We start from the raw sequence: 23,567 nt of genomic DNA, 5'->3' as shown, positions 1-23,567 counted from the left end.
ATATTCTAGTATTGATGTTACTGAAAGTTCATAGTTTTCCTCCTCAGGTGCCTGATGCTTGACATCTAATCTGCATCTAATATTGAGATGCAAATGGAATTTAGGGCAAACCATTTTCAAAATTAGTTACTAATTTAGATGTCTTTGGTTCTGAACATTGGGCATCCTAATAGTGAGCATTCACCACACAGTTAAAACTAATCAGAACTGCAGCTTTTGCCTAAAAAAACCTGTTGGAGGAACTGCTCTAATTTAGAAGTTAAAGATAATTTATGTGTATGGTGAAATACTATATACCCATTACTTTTTTCTCCGAGAGTGGTGATATTATTTTAAGTGGAAAATTTGTTTGAAGTCCATTATAAAAGGTGATTTTTGATAACTGATGATAGTGGGGGATGGTAATGAAAATCAATTGCGTATGTTTCTAAGTGTTAACTTTCATCACACCTTGTGAGGATAATCATATTGCTATTATTCACTGATCCATAAGGACATGCATTTTCCTAACCTGTGGCCTGTAGTCTAGACAGGTTCACAGGGGGAACTCTTGAGCTCATGCTTATGCTGATGTTGAATATATTTTAATGCATATGGTGGGGAAGAGTTTTGTCCAAATGTCTGTTAGTACATTGTCCAGCTAATGTTAAAACAAATATGTTTTCCCCGGGTGGCTTACTTGTTTGGTCAAGTACCATTCTGGCCTGCTGTAGTTTTTATTTTGTTTTATACTGTTTGTATTCTTTCATGCCAGATCTTTAACTTAGTTCAGAGTTTGTTTTGGCTTAGTACGGTTCTTGGCTTTAACCCCAAGTTTCACAACATAAATCCTATTTTTATCTCCCTGGTACATTTTGAGATCTGCATAGTTAAATGAGGTGAGGAAATCAATGTCAGTGTGAAGTGCTATATTGACCTTTACACCTTCATTTTCCTTCTGAATAACTGTTTTCATCATGTTATTCATCCACAGCACCTAGTGCAGTAGATTCTCTGTGCTTGATTATTGGCCTGTTGGTGTTTCTGTGTCATGGTTTAACCCCAGCCAGCAACTAAGCACCACGCAGCTGCTCACTCGCTCCCCCCCGCCACCCAGTGGGATGGGGGAGAAAATCGGGAAAAGAAGTAAAACTTGTGGGTTGAGATAAGAACGGTTTAATAGAATATAAAAAGAAGAAACTAATAATGATAATGATAACACTAATAAAGTGACAGCAGTAATGATAAAAGGATTGGAATATACAAATGATGCGCAGTGCAATTGCTCACCACCCACCAATCGACGCCCAGTTAGTCCCCAGGCAGCGATCCCCCCGCCCCCACTCCCCCCAGTTTCTATACTAGATGTGATGTCACATGGTATGGAATACCCCATTGGCCACTTTGGGTCAGCTGCCCTGGCTGTGTCCTGTGCCAGCTTCTTGTGTCCCTCCAGCTTTCTCGCTGGCTGGGCATGAGAAGCTGAAAAATCCTTGACTTGAGACTAAACATTACTTAGCAACAACAGAAAACATCAGTGTTATCAACATTCTTCTCATACTGAACTCAAAACATAGCACTGTACCAGCTACTAGGAAGTCAATTAACTCTATCCCAGCTGAAACCAGGACTCTAGGCAATGAAATCATCATGCTCGCAAGCCAGTGCAAAATTAATTAGTATCTGTGAAGGAAGGAAATTGAGCTTTTAAGGAAATAATTTTTAAAGCTCTTAGGGAAGCTGTTTTCTATAAGTTGGAAAGGAAAAACCTACCAGAAACCTAAGGGTAATTTCAAAGAATGAGATGTTACAAAATAGGATTTGAAGATACTAAGTCGATGCCTGTAACGTCATTATCTAGTAAGAAGCCTAGAGTGTAATAGATTTTCAAGTCACACTCACACATTATCACAAGAAGTACTGAAAACTTGGAACAACTTCTGTTCTAATTCATGGATGCTAGCAAGGACGTATTTTTGTGAAATGTTTAATGGACAGGCAAATTGTGATTGAGATGGGAGTTTTCACTTTGATTCCAAAGTGAAAGCAACAGGATTTGGATGAAATCATTTAGCACTTAAATACATATATACATATTTTTATATATATATATAAAATGAAAATGTGATTTTTAGCTTGAGGGGAAAAAAAAAATCTGGATCAGTTCTTTCATGATCAAAAGACAGCAGAGTGTAACTCTCTTACTCCAAGTTGATTTATTTACAAAGTGGGAATTTTGGCCTCAAGCTCTGTTCAGTTTGAAAAAGTGGTTGAAATAAGTTTTGTCAATCATTCCTGCCTGTGCACTGAGCTGAATATCTTTGTTTCTTTTCAGTTAGGCATCTTTCAATTTGCTGTTTTCAAAGCTTGGTATTTCCATCAATGCAAAACCACCCCCATGAGGTTTCTTGCTTTGATTAGTTAGTGGTCAACATTTTAGAGGAGTTTTTAAAACAAAACAACCCTCCCCACCCCCCTCCTCTCACATAGGCATATCCTCTTTTCACATATCCATATCCTCCTCTCCCCCATCACATATCCACAAATGGCCTATCTCAGATATTCTCTAGATATGTTGAATTGCTCCAATATCCATGTGGTATCTTTTTCAGAGAGATTAGTTCTGAAGCAGGTATCATAATCATGTGAACATATCTCCTTCAGTGAATGGTTGTTGTTGTACACCTTGGTATACTATTGTGAAGGAAACTGGACATTTAAATATGAAGCATCTTATCAGTCCAAAATTTGTACTAAATTAGCAACATGTCATATTGTTGTTATATTTCTCTCTTTCCTTTTTCTTCTCATACATTGTACAAATCTTATATTCTTAGCTTGTCTATTTTCACGGAACTCCAAAATTATTATTTTGGTTTACGGGTGATAAGAAACCTCTGCATGTATGCAAGGAATGATATTTTAATTGAATCTGCTTTCCTTCCTGTGTAATATGATGAGCTGACTTGCTTTGTCATTTGGTAATTGTTGCTAAATACCTCTAGCTTATTCATCTAGATTTTAGCAGTGTTAGAATATTGTCATATTTCAATGAAACTCAGGGTTGAAGTTTTAGAAATAGAAGAACAGAGAAATGTGTGCTAGGCCACATTAACATATGCATTTCAAAAGAAAACATTAACCTTTAAAAATACATACAAAACTATTTTGGTGAAGAAATCTACCTAATTTTGTGGGAGGCTAAAAGATCTTTGTCACTGAATTGAGTAATAAGTTTGAGAACAGTAAGACCTCAGTAGCTACAAATCCATTTAGTTTCCATTTATCAGAGTGGTGATTTTATTTCTACACTAAAGCAGATCTGCCTAGTATTTGTTGTTAATTTTATTTTCAAGCCCACCAATAGCCACATGACAACAGTGGTGTGAGTGAATAATCTCTGGAGTGGGGATTTAACAGGGTTAGGTCTTAGACTTCGTGCCACACCTCCGCAGTTTACCTCTAGATTTGGGAGCTCAGAGCACAAGAAAAGCAAAGCAATCCTCCTAGGGGGAAGAGGAGAGGAGAGGTGATATATTTCCTTTCCTAGATATATCCTGAATGACTTTGAGGAATAACGTAGAATTTCCCCGTTCTGGTTCTCTAATTCACAGGAGAGTAAAAAAGCATGTTGCATATTGTTAAGGAAGTGCTCAGGTGCACTTCTGGGGAGAACTGTCAAGCCCCATGACTTCTAAAAACCAAGATACTGAAGAAGTCACAATGACATTGAAAGTACAAAAGAAGAAATTCTTTATGATGGGAGTGGTGAGACACTGGAACATGTTGTCCAGAGAAGTTGTGGATGCCCCATTCCTAGAAGTGTTGAAGGTCACGCTGGGTGGAGCTTTGAGCAACCTGATCTAGTGAAAGATGTCCCTGCTCACAGCTCGGAGGTTGGAACTAGATGATCTTTAAAAGGTCCCTTCCAACCCAAACCATTCTATGATTCTACACATTGATGGACATCCCCATTCTTAGTAGCTGTGAGAGCAAGAAGAGAATTGAAACACTGAGCTCTTATTCCCTTGTAACAGTGAGCAAGATTTGTTAGGGAAGTTCCAAGTGCATGGAAATTTTTGTTTCTTTTTGCTTCATCTCCTTCCTCTGAGTGCTACAAAATTAATTTGGTTTTAATTTAAGGACTTAAACTTAGGTACAAATACATCATAACTCTCAGAATTACTTTCCTCCTTGAAGTTATGGTCATTTGCTTTCTAGAAAGGAATGTCATAATTTGAATTCCGGTGTGAAATAATGTTGCATGGTAGATTACTCCTATATGCATTTAACAAAGTTGTCACATATTACACATCCTGGAAAAGAGACTATAATGGGAAGGTTGCAGATGGTAGCCTATTAAAACACATTCTTTAGCAAGCCTAGCTAGCCAATGAAACTGAGCCAAGCAATGTGCTCGCAGAGAGATTTTCTAGCTGAGGTTATTTACCTTCAAAAGTACAAAGTAATGAGAGAAAGTAGGTAATGCCTACCTCTTGAAAAGAAAGCCGCATACAGGTTTTTCTTTTAACTCATATCTGCCCTGGGTAACATTTACAATCCCTGGGATAAGTGAATTTATAATAAATGAAACAACACATTTCACAGAACAGGTGCAGGTATTGCAACATCTGCTTTTTAGATACCCTGTGACCAGCAGAACTCAGCCCAGAGCAGTGAGTGTATTTTCTGCTATGTAACCTGTAGGCAGGAGTTAGGAGCCTGAGGAGAGGACTATATAAAGTAGCCAGGAGGAGACATATATGTATATTTCTATCAGGTTTTCATCAGGCTTTATGATAAGGAAAATGGAGGGGGTTTTGTCCATTCCCCCCCCCCCCTTTTTTTTTTAATGAAACATTGAACGTGTAGTGATTATTGGCTAAATAAGTACAATTATTCTTCAATTACCATGAAATTGTCATTCATTCCCTTTCCAAATCTCTGGCAGTTTCATTTCCTCCCATCAATGTCGTGCTGACTAATCTCACATTGGCAGAAGGTGGGAAAACAGCCCTTGAAATAAGAATTATTCTTATTTGTTGAGCACCAAGGTTTGCCTTTGAAATTGGACTAATGATACAGCTGGCTAGAAATTGCTTTTATTGGGTGATGAAATGAATGTTATATTCTTTACCTTTAGCTCCATCGAGCCCTTTGTGCAAAGCTCTAGTTGCAGGTTTTTGATCAGATAAGTTGTGGTTAAGGTTGCTCAAGGTATACCCTGAAAATGCTTTTCACTGAAATACTGAACTTTGCAAAATGTCCTCAGCTTTCCAGTTGCATTTCCGTCTAACAGGGAAGGAAATTGAAATAATGGAAATGTGACTATACTGTGTATAAAAGATCCCCTCCCCGCAATGTATTAAAATAATTTATAAGTAGGTCTGAGTAAAACTTTGAATATACGTGTTGTATGGACTTGCCAGAGGTAATGTAACTTTTCCAAATTTTAAAAGCTTATATTAGCTCTGGTCTTTGTGCAGATAGTGACAAGGAAGGATGCAGAAACATTTTTATTTCTCTGTAATTGTTTGCACTATAAATTCTAGCAATAGTTACCCCCTTCTGCAACTTTGAGATCTTGAATTGTGAGACTTTCTGGTATGTGTGAAAGAAAGAAGGGTCATTACCCTGCCCTCCTTCCATGTTATTATGAGAAGGACACTGTAGCATTGCAGAGGTTACAGCACCCTGAAGCCATCAGAAAAATTCATAATATAGTAGCAAATTTGTCTGGTTTTTCCTTGCCTTATTTTTTCCAGTCCAGGTCTTGGAAATAAGAAATGAGTAAAATTCCCATTGGCTGAGTAGATGAGCTCATATTTTTCCATTATTTATGCGTTTGTTGTGTCTATCCTCCAATAGGTTCCAAGAGACTTGAGAGTTCTTGTCTGAGCAGACACAACTGAACTCTGCCATTTCCCATGTTAATAAAATGTTGAATTATTGCATTAAGATAATACTGAGTTCAGAAAGTCCAGTTGAATAGGCTGGTTTATTAGCTCGCTCTGTGTTAACAGTGTGTCACTGAGAGTAGTGAGAATAAATACACCTCTACCTTAGCTACACACAATTAACAAAGTATGTACCTCCTCCTCATAAATATCCCCTGTTCAACGTTGGAAAGTTGCTGTCTTGTACCTCTATTTTGGCAGGCCCTAAAGCCTGTGGTGCTTGGGACACAAAAATTCTATAAAGTAGTCTTCAAAAGACCATTTTCAAGTGCTGCGTTAAATATCACAGATGCCTCTGTCTAATATATTTGCCGGCAGGGAACAGGAAGCGATTTGAGTTTGAGAGAGGGCAAACATTCCCAGCCTTTGGATATATATTACATTGGCCTTTTAAAATCGCTCTCCCAATTTCACTTCCTCACTTAGAAATAACCTGGTTTTTTACTTTGGGGAAAAAGTTTCAGAAGAGTCTAAGGGCAAGGAAACTGTGAACAGAATTTTCTGTCTCTGACTGACCATCTAAAGAATATCCATGTGGATACATAAAGCAAAACATTTCTGTAGCTGGGCAAAATTCCTGGTAGATTTCTGAATGATATACAGTAATCTAATCTGGAGCTTTCTGTAGCCCCTGAAGTCTCCTGAGGTGCAGAGCACAGTTGGTCTGTTGTGTTTAATTAAGAATAAACTCAGCTGAGAGGGCTTTTTTTTTTCTTGTTTTATTTTATTTTAACTACTTCTAATGTGTTTAACTAACTTAGACAAGTAGATGTTTGTTTGTTCGGCTGGATAACTTGTGATGATTTGATTTCTAGTTTTATAACAAAGCTAGGAAATGAATGAGGGGTTGTTTGAAGTTTATTCCTCAGTGAATAATTCAGTAGGAAAATGTTTGATGAGAAAAGAGCTTGGCAAGAGAAAATCACCAGAATTTTTACCAAATTGCTCCACAGTGTGATGGCCTTATCTGCTTCTAACCTCCTACTACAGTGTACCCTTAGGGGCGAGTCAGTTTATAGAAATGCAGGAAATGCAGAGCTTGCTTCTGCTTGACTCACAGGCACTGCTCCATGATTTATCATCCAGATAGATTCCTGTTTTATTTTTCACCAGTGATAACAAGGGTGATTAATATCATTCACTAAAATGAAATCTTTAAAATTTATCAGGTAAAGATAACTCATATTGCAGAGTTTTCAAAGAATTATCTAAAACATTTTCTTGTCCACAAATCTACTTCTGAATAAATCTTGGAAAAATTGAGAAGGTATAACTGCCTAAAAGAAAGCTAGGCAAGTGCTAATATTTTAAAAGAAGATCACCCAAGCACATGTAAATGTATATCAACCCAGGCAAATAATGGAAAAGCTTAACTCTTATAATGAATATTACCTTTTTCCTTTCAAGTTTCCAAATATTGCCCTCATAAGTTTTTAACAATAGATTCACCTAGATTCATTTTGTGCTTCTGTTAGAAAGTCCGTTTGCAGATGTCTTATTTTAGTACCATGAGAGTTATTTTTTGGAAATACTTTCTTTTTTACCTCATTGTAGACATTTATAGAGAAGTTAGGCAATATTAGATGCTTTATCTGGTAGAAAGAAATTTTAAACACAAGACCAGTATGATGAACTTCTAACCTCAGGTTTGATTTTGCTGCTGAAGAGGGTGAAAATCCTCGCCACAGGGGGATATAATACAGGCAAAAAGTTGTCAGGGTCTCAAAATAGGAGTGGACAAATTCAAAGAAGAAAATACTTGTGAGCTATTGGATACCAAGAGGTTATCTGTGGCTGACAGAACCCTTAAGTCATACCTTATGAAGGCTTGGAGAATATCACCATTCTTATACTCTTCTGTTTGCTGCTGATCACTGTTAGAGACAGTGGATAGCACACTAGGCAGAGCTTTTGTCTAACCCGGCTATTCTTACATAGAGCACTTTGTGAGCTGTAATATGAGACAATTCATTCAGCACACCTGATGTAAATTGGGTCCAGAGTGCTTAGAATTCATAACCAAAAGCCACTGCTTCTTTAGCTTAAGAGGAGTTCTTGGAGCATCGAGTTCTGCATCGTTAGTTTGTATTGTCTTATGAGGTTCAAAAATTGCTTTGAAAAATTGGTTTTTGGATGGTTAGGTTTTCTTATGACCCCCAGTTTGACTTCTAACCTTCAGATAAACAGTGTTGGGAGAACAAGAGTTAGCCCATTCAGAGCTGTCTGTGCAAATCAGGTATATATTCAGTAACATTAAAATGAACAAATAATACTTTCTGTGCAGGCTTTCTGATGAAAAGCTGAACATTTCAAAGGGTGAAATTGCCAGCAAATACAATGTAATTTCTGCTCAAAGTGTTTGCTGGGGAAAAAAAAAAATCCCAGGGAAGTCACTGATATGTCTAAATATTTGAGGGAATGCAAGTTCTCAGGGTCTTTTTAAAAAAATCGAGACCTTTTCCCCTTCAGCTTGTGAGTCTTGTGAAATATTCTTACTACATTTGAGTCACAGTAGAATTAATGACTTGAGCTTAGATTTACTATGATTTGTTTCCTGCCATGAGCTGCTAAAAGTAAGCAATGCAAAAATCTCATAGTAACTAACACATTTATAAATGCAAGAGCACATCCGGGAGGTTTTTATTTGCAGACCAAAATCCCAGAATTTATAGAGTCTGTCTTAGTTACTATTGTGAAGAGGGGGAAAAAACCCCAGTGAACTCTATTAAAGAGATTGATGCATGGCTGCAAGAGCTCTTGACAATTGAGATTTCTCTCTGAAGTGTTGTTTAACGTATGTATAGCAAAAGGAATGCAGGGGAAGGAAACAAATTTTCTTAGAAATTTTTGAAATACTTTGAATCTAGCAAAATAATGAAACGATTGAAACACAAATTCTGTGTAGCTGAGAAAGCAAAACATTCCCTTTTTACAAAGCTAGAATTCATGCCAGGAAACAAAAGCAAAAATATTTCCTAGGTATCTGAGCTATAGGTAGGCTATATGGCTATGATAGTTGGGTCTGGTCAAACTACTCTGGCCACTTTTCTTGAGTCACTGGCTGGGACAAGACATTTCTGGTTTGAGTTTCCAAGGTGATAAGTTACATTTCCTGTGACCTGCATGCTCCAGAAAATGTCCTTTCGAAGAAAAAGTCCTCCTTCTCTACTTTAAGCTGATATGTACCTTACTGGATGAGACCGATGATCGTTGCCCTGTGGACTCTCTCTAATACTGCTTTGTACATTGGAATCAGTTTTGTCCCTGAAAAAGCTTTGCAATATGTAACATAGTCACTGTTGATTTAAATTTTGTATAATGCCAGCTGCTTAGGACAAAGCAGTCATTTCCAAACTCTGTTGTGACATGATACTACCTGGTAAGTTATTCCTCTTTCTCTTAGATGTTTACACCTTTCAGGCACGCTGTTATTTTATTCTTCCTTTGCTGTCACTTAGCTGGATCTTGAGTACTTCGTTCTCTTACATACACTAATGTTCCTGATAATGTTAGTGAAAGCTTGAGGTCCGGAACAAGCTCATGGTTAATTTTTGTGTGTAAATTAATCCTCTCTGATCTCCAGTAATTTCACTTATGTCTTTAAATAGCAACAGTTTACCATTAACTTTCAGGTAAAGAGATGCCTAAGCCTGAATTTTGTTCCAGTTACATATCACTTCTGGTTTTCTATTTGCTATGGCAGAAGCAAGTAGCCAAAACCTTTGCATTTATGGACATGTGTGTCCCTTATTTTTTTTATTTTTATTTGCTAGTATGTAGTCTGTCTTTTATTATATATATATTTTTGAGTTCTACTTATATTTTCAAACTCTCCATTACCCAGATGATTTTTAACTTAAGAAGTATTTTGGGGGAATGGTTTTGATTATTAGTTCTTTTTTCATTTTTGTTCTTTCTCCTAATTATGATTGCAGAACCTCATAGCTTTTAGAGTGTATTTCTCAGCAGCACTAAATCACGGCTTTATAGCCCAAAACGGAACACTGGCAGGCTGTGTTTATATTTGTTTACTTATTTATTGCTCTGCTTTATTTGCTTAAAATGCTGTGATTTAAAATAATACTTGTCTGTAGTTCTGTACTTCAGAATTTCAGTTCAGCTATCAAGTTACTTTTACACATTGTATAGAGGTGCAATGTGAGTCTCATCACATTACGAACAGTAGCTATGTTAAACATTGGGAATATTTTCAGATTTTCAGTCAATATTGTCAGTTAAACATTTAGGCCCCCAAAGACCACTGCCTCTTTTTGTGTAGAAGTGATATCTTACAGGTGGACCAATGTTCTCCAAAGTTCTATGATGGTCTTGGAAATATTCTTGAAGAAGGCACTCCAGACCCTTGAATAATATTGATACTAATTTCTTCCTGATGGGTTGTGCAGCAAGTGGGTGATAAAACATTGTAATACCTTGGCTTTATAGTTGATGCCCATATATTTCTGGGGTTTGCTATGCAGGGTGGGTTGGTTAGTTGCTTTATGTCAATACAGGTTAGCCAGCTGCACCTCTGACATATCTCCTACCTGCCAGCTAATTTATGATCCATCCAGGAAGGCAGAGATGCCACTGACTATATCTCTGTATGTTAGACTGATGTTGGTCTTGATTTCATCACTTAACAAAGTGGGTAGCCACCATCTCAGAATATTTTCTTTCAAATTGGCATTATTTGATTCAGCCCAGCTGTTTGCTTGGCTTTGGAGGAGGTAGTTCGACAACCACCTTTATTTTGTAATGTTTTTTCAGCAGGGTTGGTTACAGATATTCCAAGAGACAAATGGTGGTGAAATGAATTGGTGGCTCATCTAATATTCAATTACATATACGTCTTTCATTTGTTCACCTTGGCCACCTGCCCAGCACAAATAAATGCTTATTGTTCCCTAAATAAATTATGCTGGTTCTAAGCTGCTCTGCAATTTGATACTTACAAGAGTTCTGTGTTTATTTGCTGGCACAGGCTGCTCTAAAGATATTCAACCTTCTGTGTTTTGGCTTCTGTTACACTCATTACCTTGAAAAGTAATTATGCAAATATCACACTGCATTAAATACAGGCAGGTGTTTATTTATTTATAAACATCTCAAAATTTCAATTTCAGGGCATGCAGCTGAAATATGTCTGCACAGGGTGAGAGATGGTGCTGCCTCCCCACCCATTGCTGTAACTGAGCAACAAGAAGTACATAAGCAAAATTATTCCATTCTTTGCCTTGCCTGCTTATTGAAAGGAGGAGTGCAGTAAATTGGGCTGTAGACATCCAGTCACCATGGGATTTGGCTGTGCTCACAATAGGCAGGCATTGAACTGTATGAAAAGAATTTAACACATTTTTTTTCTCCCATGAAAATAAAGAGGCAACCCTGGAGAAAAAAGCAAAGCAAGCTGAGATAGAGATGTTTGAAAGGTAATTTGTTTGAAAAGAAACATAGGCTTCAAGCAGCCCCACAATAATTAATAAAAATCTTAAAGCTTGCAAGGTTGGACTGATTCTGATCTCTTAGTGATATTGATAAAATGTTGCCCTGTTCCAGTGGTCTGAGTCACTGTTCACATAAAATGGGAATTGGAGCTTTGCTTGGCTGTTGCACAGAGGTGTGTACTGCAAATTGCATCTCTTAAGAACTGCTCGGTACAGAAGGCTGCTATTACCAATGGATAGCCAGGGAGTACAAAGGGATTTTACACAGTTCATCTAAATTGCAGTCTTATCCATCTACAGAGAAATATACTAAAAGGAATAACAGATGGGTGAGCTTCTGGGGAACTATAGACCATCAGCAAAAACTCACATGTCCTTGAAATAGGTGTAAAATGTTGCTGTCTGGGGAAGGGGTTTAAAAAGCCATGATTATTGAAGGAATAATTGGGCTTTACTATCTGGAGAGCTCAGACATTTAGATTTCTGCAAAAATCTAGCAGAAGTTTTAGATTGCCGGTGCTTTTCATGTGTAACGATCAGGCCCCTTTTAAATGTTTCAAAATAAGCTTCTCAAAATCAGACGCTGCTATAATTGTTCGATAGGTTTGAAAATGCAAACCTCTTTTAATAGCCTTTACTCTTATCTAGAGGCTTCGTCAAAAGAAAGTATGCTATCAAGGAAAGACTGCACAGAGATCCTGGCAAGAACATAGGTATTAACTGACACATCACTAGTAGCTCACCGGCTAGCACAAGATAGAGAACTAGGTGCTCTCAGAGTTCAGATTTTGGCTTTGTTGTCTTTTTGTTTGGACTCTTTTATCACATTAGCCATCCATAAAGTGGGTAGAATATTACTACCTTGCAGTGACTCTGCGAAGCTAAACCAGAGCTTCAGAAATTAAAGGTGCAATGGAAAAATTATGTATTAATAATAAATATACCTAAGTTTTATTGTTTGCCTTAAGGAAGGTAGCAGGAGGTCCAAGATTTCATGGGGGGTATTCATAATACATGATTTTCCATAAACAGATTTGTTCTGTGCTGAATGTAAGACACAAACATACAAATGCACAGAAGGGGTTTAAAAGAGCTAGTAGTGGCCCTGATCCTACTTGCATTCCCATGTAAATGCCCTACTTAATAGGACTGAGGCAAAGGGAGTTGTAAATGCATTTAAATACATATATGTGTGTGTGTATACGTGCAAACATATATAGAGAGAGATGTGTATGCATACATGTATATGTGTGTGTGTGTAAAAGTATAGATAGATAGCTAGATATGCATACCTGGTTGGTATGGCTGAAGTGAAAGAACGGAACTGTGCAAGATCATCCCTGCACAGAGAGGGACATTAGCTATTACCCTTGATTATTTCAACACAGTAACTTGCTGTGGATCAAGTAACTCCTGTTCAGTGATCAGAGCTGCTGTGACTTCTGATTTTACTTGCAGGTACTTTTTAACAAATTGATACTCTGCAACTCACATAGGTGACCGTCACAACAGTCAAGTAAACCTAACAATTACTAAGTAAGTGCATAAGGAGATAAAACTTGGTCTGCCCTCATTCTTGTGCTTCTTGTCCTGCCTGTTGCCAGTGTCCTTCTGTGTGTATATGCACATTGTACTTCAGCTGAATGAGGCTGAGACCAAAAGTGTACATGTACAGAGTAGCTTATTCTGCACTTTAAAAATACGCAAAGCATGATATAGGCTCTTGCAGTGCTTTATGAACTGGTATTGAATGGTCTCATAGGGAATAGTAATCACAATGTTAACTTACAATGCAAATATGTAATTTATTTCCTTTGAAGCTGCAAAGGTCCCTCAAGTATAATGGATTTTATACTATATTTTTATGCATGGCCTAACATTTTCCTTAGGTGTTGGTGCTACATCTGGAAAAAGAAAAGCTAATGAAAGAAAGGCGGTGGGAGGTGTGTGTGGTTATTATTATTATTTGCCAGAAAGCAATAATAGTCTGAAGAGCTCGCTGTTACATCTCTGGCTGCTAACTTCAGTGGAAAATGGGATATTGCATAAGAAAGGATACACATTTTCCAGTTCAGCAAGAAAAAAAAAAGAATCCCAGGTTTCATTCTTTGTCTATCTATTTGGTGTATGCAGAGCACCCTGAATACTCTTCTGCTTCTCCCACCTGTCTTCGATTTTCCCATAATCATCTGAAGTGATTATCTGCAAGTAGAAAACAGGAATATATTAAAGTAGAGAAGAGGTACCTGTATTTACTATTTTGGGGATACGATTTAATTAGTGTCTGTTTTCAAAAGAACTTACCACTTACAGATGTATTTTCAAAGCAGTCAAACTGTCTATCTGTGTTAAACTTTGGAAAGTCTAAGTACTTATTTTGGAGGCAAAATGGAAATTGAGCTCTTTAAAAAAAACGTACACTGAAGGCAAGCAACTGTCGGGTGGCAAACATTAAAGTGATTAATACAATATGTAGCCATTAGGCTCTGGCAGCTGGTCATTTAGGTAAAGAGTTTCAGATATGACCACAGGATTTAGAAGCCCACATCCTATTAAAAGTCATTTTGCCTTGCCTTCCAAGGTAACTTTGAAAAATCTCCTTCTAAAGGCTTAATTGACAAGAGTATGATGAAAAGTTAAAAAGCAACAAAATCATCACTAAAATTATCACTGTTTCTGTGGCTGACAGCTTCGAGAGACAAGTTAAGGAACACAAAGTCTATTGGCATGTGTGGCAGGCCACTGTGAACAGTTGCAGGCTGCTGCTGTCATTGAGAAAGGGTGGGGCAGCACCTCTTCAAGATTGCTAGTACTGGCAGCAACTAGAGCAAGGATTGCAGAATTCCAACATTTTCCCCTCCTGGTTTTCTAACTGCATCCTTAGTGCTTCTCATTCCTCCTCCCATGGCAGATGCAGCCAAATCCTTTATCTCTGGGGCAACAAATTTTTGCCTACTCTGTTGAAAGTCTCCAGGGAGCACTGAATTTCATCCTTAAAGGATTCCTTGTCACTTGCCTTGTGGCACAGTTTTGAATGGTTCACCAGGACTGTTTAATACAGCAGTGTGGTTGATAAGGCAGCCTTCAGTTTCTGTCATTCATCCAGGATCTTCCACAACCTCAACACATACTAAAAAATATCCCTTATCCAGGGCAGTGCAGTACAGTGTAATTCTTCCAATTGACTTTTAAATTAGAATCCAGTTGCCAAAATCATTAACATCTTTTGCCAGTTTGGATGTTCGAGGGTAACCTGCCCCCGCCTTAGTTGCTGCTCTTGAAGTGCATCTTCCAAGTCTGGTGTCACCTGTCAGCCCTGTGCAGATATGTTAGATATCTTTGGGCACTTCCTGAGGCATTAGGAGCCTATATTGAGTCAATTGTGTTGAACTCTTCTTGGGCAAGGAGATCATGCCATCTGTAGCAGGTTCTATGATCATGTAACAAGGATATAGTGGTACTTCTATAGTGTTTCACACACCAACAAATGGCTGAAATTGAGGAAGCTGCGATTCAGCTGTAAGCAATCACGCTACTGGGCTAAGAAGAGAGAAGTTCCCTCACTCCTAAAAGCACAGAGACTACATTTTTTTTTGCTTATGAGGGCTGCATACAGACTTGGGAAATCTGCTTGTAATGTTAAAAAACACCCTATGGTTGAATAACCTCTTTTGTGGGAGTTGATATTTCAGGGTATCAGTGGCATGGCATCAGCTTTAGTTCGAAGAATGAAATAGTAGCTGCTGTATAACAAAACTTTCTGTCACTTTCCTCCTCTTCATACCTTGGTGCCTTGGCTCCTGTGACCTGTCACAGTCATCACAGTCACATTCTCTCACAGCCTTAGTAACTGTTACACATGAAGAATGACATTGCTCTGACTAAATCCCCTACTTAAAATCCAGTGCCATATTTTCTTATTAAGAAAGTTCTTCCAAGCTTTCTGTGTAGTGTAACTGGTAAAGTAAAATAGTCTGACATTATGCAAAAGGAACAGAGGTAGTTAGTTTTAAAAAGAAGATTTATAAAAGTCTGTCATATATGCTGTCTTATTTTCATTTGCTATGAAGCTCTTCTGTAAATTACAGCAGATGTTAAGTGAGTTTGTGTTTCTCTGGAACATTAATATGACTGTGCTGCATTAAGAAAGAAGAATTTTCAGAAGAAAAATCAATATAGCGTTCCAATGTGTTAGATTAAAAAAGAAACTACTGTGCTCAGTGTTTTAAGTATAGGAAGTGGAGCAGTCCAGGAAGGTATTGTTTGTCATTAAAACTCATGGAGTGAGTGGGATGTCTGAATGCTGGTTCAAAGTTGAGACTTACTCTCTAAATGTGACAAGGCACAAAAGGCCTGGAAAGGGACAGCACTTGGTGCAATTGATATAGGAAAAGGCTGTGTACTGGTTTTGGCTGGGATAGAGTCAATTTTCTTCCTAGTAGCTGGTACAGTGCTGTGTTTTGGATTTAGTAGGAAAATAATGTTGATAACACACTGATGTTTTGAGTTGTTGCCAAGTAGTGCTTATCCTAAGTCAGGGATTTTTCAGTTTTCCATACTCTCCCAGCGAGGAGGTGCACAAGAAACTAGGATAGAGCATAGCCAGGACAGCTGACCCGGACTAGCCAAAGGGATATTCCATACCATAGGATGTCATGCTCAGTATATAATCGGGGGGAGTTGGCCAGGGGGGACAGATCGCTGCTCGGGGACTGGCTGAGCATCGGTCAGCAGGTGGTGAGCAATTGTCTTGTGCATCACTTGTCTGTCTTGGGTTTTCTCTCTCTCTCTCTGTTATCTTACTTTTCATTACAATTGTAATTATTATTATTATATTTTATTTCAATTATTGAACTGTTCTTATCTCAACCCATGAGTTTTACTTTTTTTTTTCCCCACAATTCTCCTCCCCATCCCACTGGCGGTAGGGAGGAGTGAGCGAGCGGCTGCATGGTGCTTAGTTGCTGGTTGGGGTTAAGCACAACAAACTGTGAAATGCAGTTAGAACCAGAGAATAGCACCTACCAGTTTAATGGAAGCCATCTGCATTTTATGCATTGAAGCTCCTCAATACAACCTTTAGTGAAAATTTATCAAGGAGAGAGCATGAATTAAGTATGTATATGTTCAGCAAGGCATGAAAAACTAAAGGTGACTTCAGCAAGAGATTTGGGATGCCTAAAGGGTGTTAAAGTGAATTCAGTAAATGTCTTAACTTTTGACACCTTTGTGAATACCTTTCTACTCCTTTTAACTTTATCTTTGCAACACTTTTCCTCCTCTTCTAAAACCACAGTAAAGGAGACTCATGTCCAAAGGTGTCAAAGAATATTCTTAATCTTCTGTTTGTTTCCTCTCTTCTAATGATTGCCATCTTGTTCTAGCATGAAAGCTTTTGGATCTGACACTTTGTACTCTTACTCTGTGTGCTCAGAGAGATTAGTGCAAAGGCAGTCTCAGTCCTGAAGGAATATGAATTACAATGATTTGCCTGATGTAGTCATGACACAGCATCCCTGCTAGAAAAAATGAGAAGCATTCTATGTAGGTCAAGCAGTTGCAAACTGAGCGAGAAAGAGCAATGTATGGAAAAATCCAGTGTAACTATTAGTATCACTTACCTAGATAAGTGAATAGCAATATTCCATTTAAGCAGTCTCCCTCATAAATACATGGGGTAAAAAACAGTTGTGGAGGCAAGAAAGTTAAGGCAAGTCTATGAAGTATAGGAAGAATCTACAATACCTTATAGATCTCACTCCATTCTCCTTGACCACTTGCGTTGACAGCACGGACTTTAAAAAGATATTCTGTATTTGGATCCAGATTATGTATCTCAAGGTTCTGTTGCTGTATTTTGCTTAGCTGGCCAGCTAGTTTTGTCTGGACAACGTTATCAGGCCCAATACCAGCAACTTCATAAAAATCTACCTCAAAGAAATCCACATCTTCTGTGGGACAAGTCCAGTAAATCTGTGAAGAGAAAAAAAATCTGTAGTACTTAATTAAGTACTCTATTTTTGCTCATTTTCATTTTTACTTTTTTGGAAGGCCCCTGTTTGGCAGATTTTAATTTTGAAATGCCAATGCAGCTGAAAGTCTAACCATAACATGGAATATATGTGGAAGATACGTAGTTTCTGGTCTTACTTGGAAAATGCTAAGCTTCCTTCTGGTAATTTCATAGTACCATCTCCTAACGCACTGAAAGTAATGCAGGCTGACAGCAGTCAGCACTTTGCAACATGTACTTGTGATCTTATGCAACTGGCATCCTGATCTTGTTAGCATCTATGAGATGTGTAATGAGGAAAATTACATGGATATGATGCCATCACATTGAAGGCCAAGACCAGGATCGAATTATTTGATCTGACATACAGATACTTAAATACAAACATGGTATATCTATTTCTTTCTGCATTGGATCTTTCCATGTAACATATTTATATCACATATCTAATAATATAATAACCCTATTGACTACAGTAGGAATGTGATATGATTTAATTTATGCTTCAGTTTATCTCAAAAGGCAAGTTTGAAATGCATTGTCTCCTACAAATAAAGTATTTGAACGGATATTGTAGTCTTATTTACTCAAACTCGTATGGGTTCAGGCTCTATAACAGCCTGGAAGTATAATGATCTCTTGTATATATTTAGAATTAATGTCTTACTTTGGCAGACCTCAGGTAAACAACAGTCTGGTATATAACAACAGGTCCTGGGACTGATTCATTGTCTATAGGTTCTGGACTTGAAAAGTTAACAATCTGATATTTTCTTTCTTTTCTTGGAGTTTCACAAGCTGTATCCCGGTATGCACACACTTCATTACTCTGTGTAGAATGATGGCGAGGTGTAGAGCTTTGTTTTCTGACAGTATCTTTAGACAGTACACCTAAATCAAACAAGGAATTTAAAGATGGGCTTCGGAACAATGTTTCTTGCTTGGATTCATGAGTAGTTGAAACATGCCTTGGAACCATTATCTCTGGGTTACAAGTATAGGCATATTTTTCTGCTTTACTTTCTGACTGCTTTATTCCACTAAGGGATGGGACAAGTCCCTGTAAAATGGAGAAAAGATCATCAAAGTTGGGTTGAATTTTTTTTAAGGGATCTTCTCTTAGATGTGGACTAGGTTGGAAAACAGAAGGAACTGCATTTTCTATTTCTTTCACTAAGCAGTGTGCAGATTGCAGAAAAACAACTTGGCTTTCCTCCTTAAGAGCCTCTTTAGAGTATTGAATAAGGCCATCCATATATGATAGCTGACTGGATGTATAGTTTATGTATTCTGAAATTTCTTTCTGTTTTTTAAGTTCAATGTTTTCAAGCAACTCGATCATCTCCTTTTCTTGTTCATGAAGAACCATATGTAATTTTAAGAATCCATTCCTGATCTCCTTTCTTTTGGCGTCCTTATAGGTCTTGAAATTATTTTTTAACAGGATAACTTCCATTAGATCGTTATCAGCTCCTTGGCGTACTGTAAAAAAAAATAAATAAATACATCAGATCGGTGGTTCCAAATTCATATTAAAATGTAGTAGTTACAAGAGGCAGAATGACAGATTTTTAGTTTAAAATGATTTCAGGTTTGGTAGAACGTGGGACAAAAATAAGGATTCTGGTATTTTTCCTCTAATCTCTGCTGCTGGTAGGCCCTGAGGGGAGTTGTTTGGATTAAAATGTTCATATTTGGGTGTATAAAATTTGGCAGTTAATTGCTACTTTACTATTATTTCCTCACTCAAATTTCTCTCTCCCAAAATGGGCTTTGATAATTTTTGCTTCATTACATGGGAAATCCTGAAGCTTAATTTATTGTAGCTCTATATTATCTTTGAAAATTCACTATGCCAGTATGAAGTTAAAGTAATGGCAGCAAATGCACCTGCATAGCCCACATTATGTCTGTGGCTGACAGTGCCTTCTTCTGATGGCTGTTGTGTGAAGGTGTGATTAACTCTTCTGACACTAAAAATTGTGAACTGTGAAGGAACACAGTCAAAAATACCAAAGACTGATAGTAAATTTCAGTGGCATTCAACTAACATCAAGAAACAATGTCACATTACAAAATCCTGCACAAATATTCTACACCACTTTTCTCAAACTTAAGACTGTTTCAAAATACAGAATTTAGTGCTTCCAGCTGTTTCTCATTGTGCATGGTTCACTTTTACTTTTCTGAATGTTATTTTCCATGCAACTTCATTATGTCCCCAACGTTTGTGAATTTATATGCAAAGATCAAAATTAAAAGAATTTCATAAAATCCTAGTCTGTGTTCAGCCCCTTAGTTGCTATGGATCAAGTCTTAGTTCAAAGGAATGACAATGCTGTGTTACCTCAGAAAAACATGACTGCTTTGCCTGTTAGTCAGCATGGGCATAAAGCATAAAACTGACTGAAGAGGGACAATTCATACCTTGCCTGCAGAGGAAGAACCAGCTCCTCCTCAAGCATATATTTCTGATTAGAAGCTATTCACCATTTTATTCTGCAGATGTAATTGGTGTTTATTCCATGCTGGGTCCTACAGCATGAAATGAAAGTTCCCCTCCCTAGATGCACATTTCTGTTCCTATCCCACATACAGATCCTTCATTCTCTAACAGTTGAGTCTGGCTTATGATGCCAAAATTATGGGCTTGTTCCTTTTGTTTTTGTGCTTCTACAGTGGGAACACACCACCTTTCTTACTCTTGTGCTGTGCAGACCATTACTATAGCTTGTCAACCATATGTTCAAGTTTCTTTCCTGAGGAGGCATGGGGAAGTGTGAGAAGCAGCAGAAATACAAACCTTTTCTAAATTTCGCGATTGTATCAAAGAGGGAAGCAGCCTCTCTTGAACACGCGACTGCCAAGGGAACAGTCTCATGATCATTGTGCAGTGAGTTCTTGCAGAACCCACAGATCAGTTCATGGTCATCCAGACAGTATTCAGAGAGCTTTGAGTTGTTGTGCAGTAAACAGAGCCACTGTTCATGATCTTCCTGATGTGCTTTGGTGAAAATGTGGTCTTGAGCACCATTCTTGCTGTGATTTAAATGCAGACATTCATTACAATAATTAATTCCACATGTTCTACATCTTTTGGTTGCCACTCTTCTTGTCTCCCTGCAAGTTTCACAGTAGACTGGTCTTTCACTATGGTCAAATCTCCACCTCAGAAGGCCATGTCTGCGCATGTATTTCTTGGCTAGTTTTGCTCTGAGATAATTCTTCCTCAGCTGAATTTTATTTGCGTACAGGAGGCAATGCGCTTTGCTACAAACTGGGCATATGATGATATAAAAGTTTTCAGTTACTTCAGCATTGGTCTTGCTTTTAGTTATACACTTCTCACAAATGCAGTGATTGCATGGCAGCATAAATGGTTGGAGAAACAATTGCTTACACAGTGGACAGGCAAGCTGGTCACGGAAGGCGTGGCTGGAGACATTCCTTTCTGGTGTAACGACAGATGCATTATTCCTAGTTCTAAATCTTGACATGACATCTTTTGACCTAAATAAAATCAGGGAAAAAAAACCCAAACAACAAACAACCCCAAGAACTCAAACAAAAATATCTTAATATTAGGGTACCATCTAACAAAGTTATAAGCAGTTCTGCTTTGCATACAAATGATCCTTTTATTCTGACTGGTTATTTTTTTAAACAATTGGGTCATCACTATCAAGAATCCATTTTTTCTTTTCCTTTTCATAATTATTTCACTATATGATGAATACCGTTGCCAGCAATAACAATAAACAGACATCTCAGTCATTGTAGGTCTGTATGAATTTGTTGAGTTATTGCTGGTGGCCAAACGAAAAGAACACCACAGTTTGGTTTAGTACAAAGTGAAATGTACTTTGTCTCCTTTTCTTGTTTGATTATTTTTCAAAATGGAAACAACAAATAACTAGAGTGAAGAAAAGCATTTTGTGCAATTCAAATGAAACTCTTTATTTTGTTTCAGAGGGTATTAAATGCTTTCTTTTACAACAGCTTTGGTAATATTTTTAGAATATTTTCTTTTTCATGAAAACTTAAGACAATAAATGTTAAAATGTTTTCCTTTTTTATTTTCAAGATGGAAAATTCCTCAAGAAAGTAGCACAACTAAGTGTTTCACCATTTCCAAAAAAGTATTGAAGGCATTTCTGCTTAACATAGTAACACACATTTACGTGTGATCCTCCTAATTTTTAGTCATTTAAGAAATCATTCACCTCTGAATTATTTCTGATTTCTAGAATGAATTAAGTTTATTCTTAGTGTTAGTAGCAGCCGCCTGCCTCATCACTGATTCTTTATATTAATTGCAAAGACTTTCAAATGGGGATTTTTTTTTTTTAATTACTATTATTTTATTTTAGAAGAGGACTGATTTTCAGGATGTGCTAATCCCTGTTCTCTTCAAATCTTGATAGTCCTAACCTGCCACTTAGCCTGTGGACATTGTCCTTTTAAAAATGCAATATTAATTTTATAATGCCTCCTTGAATATTTTCTGTAGCCTTGACATGAGCATCATTATTCAAGATGGACACCTGGTTCTAGGCATCTATGGTCTGGCCTCTGCTATGCTTCTCTTTAGGATCCATGTTGTTACCACTTTCCTTCCCTCTCCCCAGATGTTCAACCATGCTATCTGCTTTTTCTGTCACCCTAAACAACAGTAAAAAACCTCAGAAACTAAAGAGAATAAAATCTTCTGTTACTATGAGGATTCCTTCCAGTCTTCAAAATTTACCTAGGTAGGAATTAACCATGCATTTCCAGACGTCCTCTCAGTTCCTCTTGGTTTGGTACTATTCTAGTCTGGAGCTCTGATAACTTCATTTCTGACCTCTCCTTCGTGCCCCTCAACATCTCCCCCCCCCCCCTTTTCCTTTTTGTGCATGGTCTTTAGTATAACATTTCTACAGTAAATAGTCAGCCCCTTCCCTTCTGGTTCCAGTTTTATCTTCTAAGGCTGTTACTATGCCTTCTTTCCTCTCTCTGTGCGGTATTTCTTGAGCCTTTATAATTATTTGTCTCCTTTTTGTCTTATTCTGAATATAACTGCTTCCTTCCAGTTAACAGCAGTTTTACTGTTCTTTGTTTTACTCCAATTTTCCTTGTGTCCGTGCCTACAGCCCCCTTGCTACAAACACATTCCTATTTTCCTCCTTGTTTTAAGGTTCTCTGTATGTCTTCCTTCTTGTTGATACATAAGTTTTACAATGTGAGAATGCATAAGCATATATTAGCCATTTGTGGATTTTGTCTGGAAATCAGGTGGTCCTAATTACAAGTGCAGTGGTGTTCTGGAGTAGCCTTTGCCCCAGTCAGAGTAGCGAGCATAAGATTTCACTAGTATCAAGATAAAACTACTTTTTTTGTTTCTCAGAAGAATGATATCCTGTGGTTATTTGAAATAGCTCCAACAAGCCAACAGATTGTATGTTCCTAAATGAACGCATCCATTAAGACATAATGTCAATTAGAAAAACAAAACCCCAAGAAATTAAGAGCCCTTAAATCCACTTACTGAACCATTCCTGGAGTTCTTGAGCGATGTGGTTCATCGACAGAGCTTCTGCAGCACTTGCTTTCGTAATACTGACAAGCTGAATTCTCTCCACCGCAGCAGCAGCATTTGCAGTCTGGGTCGTTTGAACAAGAGCAGCAGCACCACCAGCAATTTGCATGCTCTGCACATGAGCAGTGGCAGCACTGGCAAGGTTTGTCAACTTCATATGGACATGGGAAACAGCTGCAGTTCTGCTCACTGGTAAACAAGAAGAGCCAACACGAGCAGCATTCTTCCTTTCTGCTGTGGCAAGTCGGGTAACAGCAGTTTGAGCAGCATGGCCAGATCGAACAGGGATGCCCATTTTCATCCATCCCTCTGTCAGATACTTGGAAGAAAGTTCATTGATCCTTTCAGCTTCTCTGCACACTACATCAACGGAGCTCCAAAAAGGCACAAGCTCCGACTGTTGGGTCAAACTCTTCATTCTAATCGGAAAGTGATGTCACAGTGAGATATTCAAATAAGGACACAGGCAGAATTTTGTGCACACGTACCTGATATAGCGATTACATCATCTATACATCACGATAACTATAATTGTTCTTCCTGAATTCCTTGAAAGCATTTGCCTTGCTCTTCATTAATTGTATGGGGAGTTT

The 23,567-nt window shown here is 37.8% G+C and overlaps 1 protein-coding gene across 1 annotated transcript; it reads right to left on the bottom strand.

Moving 5' to 3' along the window:
* Positions 1–13,158: 13,158 nt before the first annotated feature.
* TRIM42 (tripartite motif containing 42) lies at positions 13,159–23,279 on the bottom strand. The gene is made up of 5 exons (XM_052804607.1): positions 22,924–23,279; positions 20,200–20,906; positions 18,064–18,878; positions 17,129–17,356; positions 13,159–13,585 (listed from the first exon to the last, which is right to left on the bottom strand). Exons 1-5 carry the CDS (start codon positions 23,277–23,279, stop codon positions 13,496–13,498), a joined length of 2,196 nt encoding a protein of 731 aa, XP_052660567.1. The 3' UTR covers positions 13,159–13,495.
* Between the last annotated feature and the right edge of the window lie 288 nt (positions 23,280–23,567).

The sequence above is a fragment of the Harpia harpyja genome, chromosome 12 (genome assembly GCF_026419915.1).
Source record: "Harpia harpyja isolate bHarHar1 chromosome 12, bHarHar1 primary haplotype, whole genome shotgun sequence".
NCBI lineage: Eukaryota > Metazoa > Chordata > Aves > Accipitriformes > Accipitridae > Harpia > Harpia harpyja.
Note: the sequence above shows the minus strand (reverse complement) of the source record. Positions and strands in the feature narration are given on the sequence as shown.

Bases quoted from the DNA above. Each gene is read 5' to 3' on its own strand.
- TRIM42 (XM_052804607.1), bottom strand. From the start codon at position 23,279: ATGGATGAAAATGGGCATCCCTGTTCGATCTGGCCATGCTGCTCAAAC. The intron at 18,879-20,199 runs GTTTGTATTTCT...TTTTTTTTACAG, and splicing joins AATCGCGAAATTTAGAAAAG to TACGCCAAGGAGCTGATAAC. The intron at 13,586-17,128 runs GTATTGTAGATT...TTCTACTTGCAG, and splicing joins AATGGAGTGAGATCTATAAG to ATAATCACTTCAGATGATTA.